Here is a 12,009-nt window from a genome sequence, read left to right on the forward strand (position 1 = left end):
GAAATTCCACAAGTATGGGAGTGAAAGTAGGAAAGGACGAGTGGGAGGATACAACGTGGGAGCTCCAACCTGCAGCGACCTCGAGTGGACTGTTGGCGTCAGACGTGCATAACAAACCGCTCAAACTGTGAAAGGCATACGTGAAACACAACAGTGGCGATGTACAGTGGACTGGATCCTGAGACGTTTTCCCGCTTTATTTATTCTCACCCGTCCCTCGTCATCCCTCCCCCTCCCCCGTTTTCATCCGACCGGGGAGGGAGGTGTAGCGTGTGCTGCGAGAGACCGGCCGCCACATTCTCCACGCCATCTCCGTCCCTCCGTCCTGCGAGGTGTCGGGACGTTTCCTCTTCTCCTTTCCTGTCCCCTTCGTCCCCCTCGCCGTCCCAGGCAGGATGCGGGGGCGGACCTCCTACCTTTTACGGAGGGGCGGGGCTTCTTCTCCATCCCGTCGCCCCGCCCCCTCCTCTCTCGGTGGTACACAGCATGATCTGGCATGTCATCATTTCTTTCCACCCCTCTTCTTTTTCTTTTTTATCTTTTAAATATGCAGATCAGTTTGGTTTGCACCTGAGGACAAAAAAATCTTTTTTTTTTTTTACTGACTTAAAAAAACAAAACACTTACACTGGAATAATTGTGATTTATTGTTATTGTTTATGCCTATTGTTTTTTTGTTTTTGTATTGATCATTTTACTGACTGTCATTTTGATTTAACTGTTTATGTATGTTTATTTTATTGTCTCAAATATGATTCTCATATAGTGGAATAGGGAGACAGGTGGGAGTGTTTGTCAGCCTCTTACTGGGATTTAAGTCAACATGCACGCACATACAAAACAACAACAACAACAACAAAAGCCTGTGAAATGGTCCTCAACATTTCTCAAGCACTCCTGTTCTGGGTGACAGTTGAGGTGTTGTTGTTTTTTTGTTTTTTATTTTTTTTGTTTCTTCACATTATGATACGTGTTGTGGCCAAGGGGTTGAACAGTTGCCAAAGGGGAGCGGGTGCCGGGGGACATTTTGTTGTTGATTTTCTGTCAGAGCAGAAGCCCCTTGGTGCATCCTGACAGGACCTGATCAAAATACTCTTCTTCTTTTTTTTTTTTTTTTTAATGTATCCTCAGCTGTCTTTACGCCTGATTTATCTGACAACGCGTCTCATTTAACAGAGAGCCAGTGGAATCATCTCAGTCTCATATCCATGTTTGCCGTGCCAAGCAGGAGAATTAAAAACACACCCGGTCCAGTTTGTGGACGAGGATTCACCCCCCGGTCTTGCTCAACAAACAGTATGTTATTTATACAGCATGAGTGCTTGTATTACACAGCAGCCATTATTTACATGCATGTTAACCCCATTAAGTTGATACAACATACTGGTAATGTTGTAGTTCAAGCTTTAAGTAGACCTGTGGAAAGCACCAGATCTGGCAACCTGGAACGTACACATGGCAAAACATTCTCTCTTCTTTTTTTTTACGTGGAAAAAAAATAACGCTCATTTGAGTAGTGCTTGATTCAGTTTGCCATGTATTATTTTTCACTTTTAAAAGACTGTCCGGCAAGCACAATCAAGCACAACCCCGCTGTTTGTTTTATCTGTTCTGATTGTCCGTCACGGCCTGCTGATCTGGGCCACAGAAGTTGTCACTTCTCGCTCTCTGTCTCTGAACTCTGCCAACAGGAGACAGCTTTGGGAACAAACGTTTTCTTCCTTTCTGTTCAAAACTTAAGCCTCCTCAGCGTTTAAAGCTTGTTGTAATGTGCCGAACAAATGTGGTCATATCGGTAACGAGGGATTCAAATGGGATCCACATAGTCCTTCCTTGTTTCCGCTTCTAGTCTAGATTCACCGCCAACCTTTCTCCAAGCGAGTCTCAAAGTGTTTGTGGCTTTGATATATGGCTGTTCTCACATTGGATTATTCTGTGATCATATTCAGAGGGCTTCTGCACGTTAACTTCTTCACCTGAAACGGTGAAAGAGGAATTAAACCGTTGTTACATCTCAATTTTTCGCCTTGCGTTGCTGCCTTTTTTTTTTTTTTTTAAGCAAGAAGTAACTGGACCATAACGAGCTCCAAACACTTTGAGCTGACACCAGACCACCTTCATTACTTCTCTGCCCACTTTATTCATGTTTTGCTTTTCATATTTTTCCCCCCAGTCATTAGTTTTAATCTCCGACTGTCTGCGTTCCTCAGTCCTTCACATAGTTGCGCGCACGTCTCTATCGGGGGGGAAAGTCGGACTGTGCTTTGAATGGTGTCCAGAAGACTCTTGAAATGTATCATTGTTTGATATTGAATGCCTTTGCACATCATCATCATCATCGTCATCATCTCCTGTTTGACTGGCTGAGCTACAGTGATCTTGTACCGACTGCTGATACACTTGCGCACACACACACACACACACACACACACACACACACACACACACACACATTGGGGCCAGTAGAAAAGCTTGTCCCTTCAATCATGGTTACCCCAGTTTTAGACTAGAGCCATATATATGAACATATATTTTCATGCTATGTTTTATATTAAGCTATATGTTAGGGTTATGTTTGTGAAATATTTATGTCTATTTGGTGGTCTAAATGGGCTTCGGGCTTTCAGATGCGTTCTCCCAAATCTTCAGTCAGCTCTGATGTCTTGACACCTGATATACTTGCAGATGTTGTGGGTGTGGTTGTGCTGGTCAGCCCTCTTCCTGGGCTGTTTGTCCAGCGGCACCAGCCTGGGTCTCCTCTCCTCCCTTTAACCCTCCCGTGGAGTGTCATTTTACATATTAATGATCCTACTTCACTCCACAGGAAGCCATGAGTGAGAATAACAAATGGGATTTCGTAACAGTGCGGTCTTAGTTGCACTATTTTCAAGCACCAGCTGGGTGAAGTAGGATCTGCATTGTGTACTGCGCTTTTCCAAAGGTTCAAGTACATTTGGTGCCGGCTGCAGGGTTTGATTTGGGGAAATGGGGAAAAGGTCTGAAGTCCATTTGGGTTTTAGCACTACAGTCATCTCATAGCGGCAGGAGGGCGGGGTCTAAAATGCACATGGCCTCGTCCTCCCCCCGAGCTCGTGGACACTACGTAGGGTGCCTCTAGTGTGAATGTTATAACGCTTCCGTCAGTTCATGTCACACTCGACAGACTTTATTACACCATTTAAGTCCAGAATTCAGCGCACACTTTCCAACGTCAGACACACACCCTGAACTTATCAGTTGGACCAAGCCATGCACAAGTACGAGCATTACACCACACACACACACACACACACACACACACACACACACACACACACACACACACACACACACACACACACACACACACACACACACACACATCTGATTCTCAGCCACGGCAGTGCACTGTGGTCTGTACTGTTGATGTCCCTGTGTTTCTTCACAGCTCAACACTTTGGGAGATGGGTGACGGGAGAGTTATCTTTTAACAGAAGACGTTAAAAACTGTATAAAGTAGAGAAAGCAATGACTCAAAAAAACACACAAAAAAAAACAAGGTCAATCGTAATGGAAACTCATAAGCTGTACATTTGTAATAAAATAATAAAATGATTTAATTGTCCTGCGTCTGTCTGCTTTTCGTTTCTTCTCAATGTGTTCATGTGTGCATTCTGCAATGTGAAACAGTTATTGGTTGATTCTATGTTCTTTAAATCTTTTTTTTTATTTTTTTTATTGACCCCCAAACATTATGCAAAGTTTTTGTTTTAGTTTTTTTTGTAATTTGGGACTTCACCGGAGTAACTTTCAATAATTCTGTTGCCAAAATAAATTTGGGAATGGCAACTTCTCAAGTCCATCTGTTAATGTTCGAGGCTCTATCTGATCCAGAATACGAGGCGAACAGCGAGAACATCTGCTGCAACAGAGAGTACAGCAGGACGTCTCCGCTTGGTAAGTGTTACTCTCATTACCTGCTTATTACGGGAGAGCACGGTGGACTAGGAAATGTGCTAACGTGGCTCGGAAAATATTGTTCCGCTGTTACCAAAAAAAAAACTCAAGTTAATTGTAAATAGGAAATCCCTGCATCGTCAGTCTGTAGGCGACTTGGCGGCCGTGGACTGATATGAAGACATCTGTGAAAACTGACATCAGCTTGTCACAAACGGCGTTCAGAGCAGTCTGAAACCCGAGCTTCTCTTTAATGTTGCCGTCAGCTTCAGAAATCCTTTATTGGTGTGACCATAATCTGACTCGTGGTGAAGTTGACAGTAACTGTAAAATCAATCGGACGCAACAGTTTCACTCTTCTGAATTTACACGTCTTCAAAATGCAGCTGTTCACACGTTTGTATGAAAACACGCACGCGCCTCACACGCAGCGTTGCTTACAACAGCAACTTACGTTTCTAAACCTTTACACGTAAAAGCAACACGATGTTACTATAAAACTACGGAGAGAAACTAAATACAAAAGTTTTGAGTCTGTATAAAATCTTGATCCATGGTTTCTCTTTTTTTTTTTGTCCCTCTAATAGGACGACGTTACCAATCTAAACAATCCGAACGCAACCAGTGAACCGTCCAATCGAGTTGGAAGCAGGATCTAAAAGAATCTCTGGCCGCTACAGTTTGTGATTTTTCACCTTCATCTTTGAGGTTACGTAGCAACACCTCTGTTCTTTTAATCGAGGTGGTCGAGTCCAGCTCCATCGGATTAACAGCACACTGCAGGTACGAGACGGCTACGCCTGGACACAATATGCACATCACATCCCTCCTCTCCTCTCCGTGCGTGGGACTTGCGACCACTCTTGACAGTCTCGGGGGTGTTTCCTTTGTTGCTCTATGGGTGTTCATCTGAGCTGGAGGAGCTCGGCAGCAGAACGCACTCCTGCCTTCTGCTTCTTTTCCGCCTTCTCTTCGCAATCCGCAGCCTCCGGCGGATCACATCTAGAACACACGCAAACGAGATATTACTCAAGCTGCTTGAGAACATAAATAGGGGAGGCATTTGACCTCCTCGTCAGAGGTTATGTTTATAATTCTGCCCGTTTAAACCGCGTCGCTGAAAGCTGGCGGTGCAGCAGAAGAGCTCTCGGGAGCTCTCTTCACCCACCTGCCACGCTGTCGTAGTCCTGCCGCGGGTCGTGCCAGTAAAGGCTGGACGTGGTCCTCCAGTGGCGGTACAGGCGAGTGTGAAGCACGGACAGCGTGAGGAGCACCAGCAGGAAGCCCAGCGCTGCCGCCGCCCACACCGCCTCGTCCGTCCTGGGGGTCCTCGGCAACCCTCCGTTTACGACGTCGGCTCGGCCCTGCGCTCCGGACTCCTCGGTGCAGTCACAGTGTTCGCCTGCTGTGCAGCTGTCGCAGTCCTGGCTGTCGCTGGCTGGCGGGTGCTGAGGCTGAGACTCTGACTTGGATTTGGAAACGGAATCCAAGCCGGTGTTTTCACTTTTGTGGTGAGAGTGTGTGGCACTGTGGATTTGCTTATGCTCCACCTCTCTTTCCTTGACATCTACTACTTCATTATCCTTCATCTTGCCATCTGCTGTCTCTTTGGAGCCCTTCGCTTTCATGCTGTGACTATCAGACTCTTTATCTCTGTGTTTGATCGAGTCTGGACCTTCATCCTTGGATCTGAGAGCTGGGGCTTCAGGCCCGGCGGTACGGTTGTGTTTTCTGTTCACGCCAACATCTCTCCCAGCAGAGGTGTCTGGGTGTCTGAGGTCAGTTTGTTTCAGACCGGGCTGCAGTGCTGCTGTCTGCAGCATTAGTCCGCCTTTCTGAAACTGAGGAGCTCCAACTCCTACTGACTCCGTTTTAAGCCTGATCTCAGACCCCGCAGGACTTGTGTGCCCGGGTGTAAGCCCCTGAGTTTTCTTTTGGATCTCAGACTGAGGAGCTTCTCCTGAAACAGAAGGATCTGAGAGAGTCCTTTTCCCTGAAAGAGAAGCTGCCGATGGTGCAAGCATGCTGCTGTAGTTCTGGACGTCCCCTGTCCTTCGAGGGATGGTTGTGTTGGTCTGAGGCTCGGCTGACACATTTGTTGTTGTGTTATCTCTCTCTTTGTTATTCTCCTGTTGTTTTCTAATGGCGGCTCTTATCGGCCTGCTTTTGCCCCCATCTTTAATTTGTTGGAAGTGTTCCCTCTTCACGCTGGGCTCCAGCTCTGCCTCTGTGGCTCCACTCAGCAGAGAAGAGATGGTCTGCTCACAGCACTGCCTCACAGACTCCTGGGGATTTACAAAAAAATTGTTACGTCACTGAAATGACTCTTTTCTGCTGCTTTCACTTGGCTGTGTGCAAATGTACAGACTAAATTAGCACGATCATGGGTCAGCTTTCCCCACCTTCATTTTTTCAGCTTGCTCCTGGCGGCGCAGCCCTGCTGGCCGCGTCAACAGCAGGTTGTATTTCCTGGTCTGGGTCACACCTTCAGTCTTACTTCCTGTGGGTGTTGTGTTCTCCAGCCAATCACAGATGTCTGAAGATGACACGGCGGACAGCTCCAATGTCCGACCCCAGGACACCAAGGCTATCGGCTGAAAACAGAACAGAGGTAACATACTGTCACTCCCCTCTTCCAGATGCTAAAAGTTCACATCCTACTCAGGGATGTGCATTTCAAGCGAAAATACTATTCAAAATTCAATCAGAACTTATTGATAATTAATCGATTATTCACGTTGGAGCCTGGTAGCAACGTTTTCTTCTTCTCCTTATGATTAATGGCGGCTGGCAGACAGCTTTTGGGTGCTTTACCGCCACCTTCTGACAAGAGTAATGCATTAAAACCAGGCGCCAGTGAAAAAAAAAAAAAAAGAAATAATGAAGAAGGGCAGTCGCGTATACTCGTCATGATAGATTTGAACGAATATTCAAAATCATGTACCATCCCTAATCCTAATGAAGTCACAGACGAACATTAAACTTCAACAATTAAGAATTTGACTGGTTTTGCTGCTACAGATGTGCATTTCTAATTCACAAGTTACAAGCAATTTCTGTACCATATGTTCCAACTTATAAATGACCTGTTACTTCACTTCGCATGCTGTACACCGCCACAACATACATCGTGAAAACATGGTCCTTTGATTTTGTTTCAGACGTCCGCAGTTTGTCTTGATAAACGGTTGAAACGACAGAACGTTTATCAGACCTGCAGAACTGCTGTTTAACCTTAAATGGTGGCTCTGCAAGTCCACAACACGGGACCTTCTTTCGGTATTTACTTTCCTCCCCAGACACATCTGACCGTTAAGCGGAGTGACGATTCTCAGGTGTTTTGTTGCGATGCGTTTTGGTTCGCTTGGATTTTTTTTTTCCCCCGTGTGAGAAGAAACCGAACCAAAACTCCCAAGTTTACACGCTCATTAGCTGATTCAGACCCGAGCAACAGCCCACAGGCGTGACATCGCCCTCAAAGTTGTTTCTCACCATGTGTTCGTTGAGCTGTGGGTGTGGGGTAAGGATGTAGTCGGGCAGACAGGAGCGGGCCAAGCCGGAGAGGAGGTGACGCTGGGGGAGCGGTGAGCAGGGGTGATACAGCAAAACAGTCGCTCCATGCTGGAAAAAAAAACCCCACACAAACACAACACCGTCACTACCCTCTCCCTCTCTGCCGAGACCGCCGGCTTTCCACTCATTTGGTTTCAACCAAAATTTAGGACGCTCAATAACCAAGTGGTTAGAATAATATCAACGTTGTATTTTATCCTCTTCTGTTGATCATTTTTTCCAACTCCAGAAGGAAAAGTGTCCGGTTGTTTCTGTGGCGCCAAACAGCTGACGTCCACCAAACAAGCCACTTGTGACCTACAGTACATTCTGGCATTCTGGTGAGCTACGGCCCATTAATAAAAAAAACATAAAAATCCCATCACTGTTTATCAAATCCCTGATTTCCAAAGAAACTCTGTGTTCGGTGGCAGCCCTGCTACCAAAAGTCCAAACCAGTAGAATATAAGTGCTGGCAGACTTCCACGTATTACTAATTACACTGGAACAACACACTGATTGTGTCTCAACTCCGGTTTGATAATAGCACACAGAAGATTGCCAACATGGAAGATAATATGGGAATTGGGTCTGTATTGTAATATTTACTAACCAGGTATGTTGCTGTCAACACCACTGTCAAAATAAACTATGGCATATTGGGGAAAATAAAAGCGGTATTAAGATCCAGGAATACATGGCAATACTATATTAACTATTATTATATTGTTCATAAAAAGCGGCTTTTACATAATGGGTGGGGAGGACAGATGGTGTCATTAGCTCGCCACTAAAAATCATGCTGATGATTACACAATCAACTTACCAAAAATGTATTGATTAAAAAGAAGTCCATGTATCTATATGTAGATATATGTTGACGTAGGAGCTTGTATCACAGTATATTATAGTATACTCTCTTCCACTGAGCACCTCTTTATGCAGCAACAACCACACCGTACATCCCTAAATGCTCATGTGACCGAGTGCTGAAAGTACATATGTTGGTGCTGTGGTGAACGTCTGTGTCTCTCTAACTGGAGTTACTGTGAGAATAGTCATCTCCTCGTCATCAAAGTCCTCCATACAAACATCTATTTGTTTGCTGTGCTGAGCGTGTCAAGTGACGCGAGAGTGGAGACAAGAGGCCGAAGCAGCATCACAACACGTTGGATTTCATAACTTACGTGCAGGTTGTTAAGCCAGCGCTGAGGAGGACAGTACAAGTACTCTCCACTCTCTGCCCTCACCGGTCTGTACGCTCCGCTGCAACACACATGAACACAAAAACAGAAACACAGCTCGGTGTTTGCAAAGCTGAGAAACCAAGAAGACAAAGTTTACGTGTGCGCACGAGTCAGCTGTTTAGAATAATGGGAGGCTGACTGGTGCGATTGTGCAGCGCATTACCTCACACCTGTAACACATGTCGGTCCACTCACCTGCTGGGAAGTGTGTGATTGAAGGAGATGGGTTGATCCATACATGTCGGCCTGGCTGGCTGCAGTGAAAAGAAACCAGGTCAAATTAGATGTGCAACGGATGTGTTTTTGTGAACTCAAACCGAGGCTGCTACAACTCATCCACTTGCAACATGAACCTTCCCCTCAAATCTGGCATTGCCTCTGTAAATGAATTAATGAGCTGCCTGGCTGATATTAAAACCTGCTCTCGCTAAATGCTCTTTGCTTCAATGAAGGTCAAACAGAGATCTTGCTGCTCAATCCCTCTCGCCTTTCAGCTGTTACACCGAACAGTCCTTCATTGTGTCTTGTCCCCATGCCAACCCACTGTAATTTTCATGTTACAAATCTGGATGTGATTTTTGTCCTTTCTCTCCTCAAAAGACCTTGAGAATGTTATTCATGCATTTATCTCATCTAGATTGGACTATTGTAATTCATGCTGGAATTGGCCAGAATCTTTTATCACGATTTCAATTGGTACAAAATGCTGCAGCGAGACTTTTAAGCGTGAACACATTTCAATCCTAAAATGTCTTCATCGGCCACCTGTCAAGTACAGAACTGATTTCAAAAGCTTAATGTTTGTTTTCAAGTGTTTAAATGGAGCCGATCTGTCCGACCTGCTGCAGCTCTATAACCCACCTCGCTCACTCAGGTCTCTCGACCAACAGTTATTAGTTGTTCCTAGATCTGAAATGACGACCCGGGCCGACCGTACCTTCTCTGTTGCAGCCACTAAACTCTGGAACAACCTTCCCCTTCAGATTAGGTCGTCAACCACTTTACCAATGTTTAAAAGCCATTTAAAAACCTCTTTATTTTCACGGGCCTATCCGCTTTGACCTCTACTTGGTACTTTTGTGTGATTTGTGTTAACTTATCTTGATTTTAACGTCACTTGTTTTTATTGATCGAGTCTGTTCGCATGCATGACTGTTTGTCTGTGTGCAGTACTTTGGTCAACCTTTGTTGTGTTTTAAATGTGCTATACAACTACATTTGACTTGACTTGACATGAAGCTTTTGTTTGATTTCATGAATAGGCTTTAAATCTGTGAACTGTCACCGAGTGTTATCCAGTTGTGCTTTGATTTTAGGGGGCAGCCCTGCTACCTTTTCTGTTTGGAGAGTCAGAGGTTGGTAAAACTCCATGAAGAAGTTTGTAAAATAAGAAGAAGTTTGGTAAAGTGTTTACTCACCTCGGGGTCGTACACCGTGTCAACACTGGGAAGTCTCTGTAGATAGGAAACAGAGTGAACGGTGGTTAAATCGGTGACAGCAGAACATGACCGATGAGGTGATTAGAAGTGAGCCAAGAAGCTTCGGCAGAGGATTTCCACGACTGGTCGTGCCAGATGTCCAAGGTTTATCACAGCAATTACTTCCCCATGATTGTTTTAAACTTCCTGGCACCCAGTGTGTTTCATCACAACCTACCCACGTGAGCCTCTGGAGACATTATGTAACAGAGAAGGTGATGATATCTATGGTATTGTATCCATGGTTACCTGAGTAGACTCTGGCCAGGTGGACACCGCACAGTCCCAATAAACCGCGTCCGCACGCAGGTCCTTGTCCAAAGACAGCTATCACGCACGCACACACAGGACGAAATTGAAAGGATTTACACGCCTTTAATAACATAACATAATATAAAATGTTTTTTTTTTTTTTTCAAACTGGGTGCCATCCGCACCAACACCTATAACGGGTATTGAGACTGCACCTTTCCGTTGTCACATCCTGGTCCCGGAGACCCGGAGCCACCGCACCGACCCAAACTGACCCACAGCGCGGCCAGCACAGTCACCGTCAGCGGCGGGGACATCGTCTGGCTCGGCATGGTGACGACCAGTCAGTCATTCAAATGTGAGCAGACCAGCATTTAGCGAGTTGTCACAGCTTCCTTTTGTCCCTTTAGCTGCAGAACAACTGACCAAAAAAACCCAAAACACGACCTTTCATAGTCCCGAAAACAGGACATGTTTCAGGCAAAAAGCTCCGTGACGGAGGAGACGCGGTGGGACCGTCCCACCGTCGGGTATCACGGGACTCCTCCGCGATACAGTGACGGGAGCTGCTTCCTCCGCATTATAAAGTCAAACTCAAGAGAGAGAATCAGGATTTAACGTTGAAAAGCGTAAAACATGAAAGTCTTCTCGTTCAATAACGACTTCGCCAGCGTGATGCACAACGATGAAGCCCCGGTTCAGAGAAACGTGACATTTCCCGTCGAAATTTTCAAAATAAAACAGTTAGGTCGCATTATATTACCCTTATTAGTTAATAGATGCGCTTTTCTTTTGCACATATGAGTCAGTAACGTATTTTCCACGATATTCTGTATTAATGTACAAATCAGACTTATTTTTGTTATAATTTTAAATTATTTTTTTACAAGCCTATTCTATTTGAGTAAGAAAATCCTACTTCCGGAATTTCAGACTCTTTGCTGTTTCCTGTTTCTAACTTTGTTCAGATGTTTAACTACGGAAGCTGTAAGGATGCAGAAAGGACACGTTTGACCAGGAGGATAAACATTGACACGACCTGTGACTTTAGCCATGAATGCCCTCTGGGAGGCGACACAGCAGAATTATATGATTTCAATCGGCGCTCATTTCCCTCTTGAAGTTCATAAAGTATAATGCAGACCAAAAGAAAAGCTTTCCTTAATGCGATTTAAAAATGAGTGTTTCTGTGCTGCTTGAAAATAAGTGTAAACATGCATCACCCGTCAACTTGTGTGGTATGAATAACTTCAATATTTTTTTTTTTTTTTTATAATTTGTGCGTAATAAATATTGCGACTGGTACCGACCTGTTAGAATTTACCCACCATACCCTCCTTCACATTTTCCACTCCTGGAAACACGCGCAAGCTTGTTTTATAACACGCATTACCTGTTGGGACAGGTAAACCAGCTGATCCTGGAGCTGCACAAGGCTCACAACACAAATGCAGTCAGTGTGGTCAGCAGTTATACCGTGAAACGATGCTCCTTTCAAAATAAAACCTACTGTAGAAAAGTATATCTACGACATAAACGCGTAC

General features: G+C 45.0%; 1 protein-coding gene across 1 annotated transcript; it reads right to left on the bottom strand.

Annotated features, from left to right (window-relative positions):
* Nucleotides 1-2,014: 2,014 nt before the first annotated feature.
* On the bottom strand, nucleotides 2,015-11,156 carry tp53i13 (tumor protein p53 inducible protein 13). Its single transcript, XM_069702671.1, has 9 exons — nucleotides 10,681-11,156; nucleotides 10,463-10,540; nucleotides 10,154-10,189; nucleotides 8,931-8,989; nucleotides 8,676-8,754; nucleotides 7,429-7,557; nucleotides 6,339-6,530; nucleotides 5,105-6,221; nucleotides 2,015-4,938 (listed from the first exon to the last, which is right to left on the bottom strand). The coding sequence occupies exons 1-9, from the start codon at nucleotides 10,795-10,797 to the stop codon at nucleotides 4,832-4,834; spliced, it is 1,914 nt and encodes a 637-aa protein (XP_069558772.1). The 5' UTR covers nucleotides 10,798-11,156; the 3' UTR covers nucleotides 2,015-4,831.
* Nucleotides 11,157-12,009: the final 853 nt, after the last annotated feature.

Source organism: Brachyistius frenatus, unplaced genomic scaffold (assembly GCF_029030835.1).
Source record: "Brachyistius frenatus isolate BFR_SWC_R1_liver_20210118 unplaced genomic scaffold, ASM2903083v1 Contig_1, whole genome shotgun sequence".
Classification (NCBI taxonomy): Eukaryota; Metazoa; Chordata; class Actinopteri; family Embiotocidae; genus Brachyistius; species Brachyistius frenatus.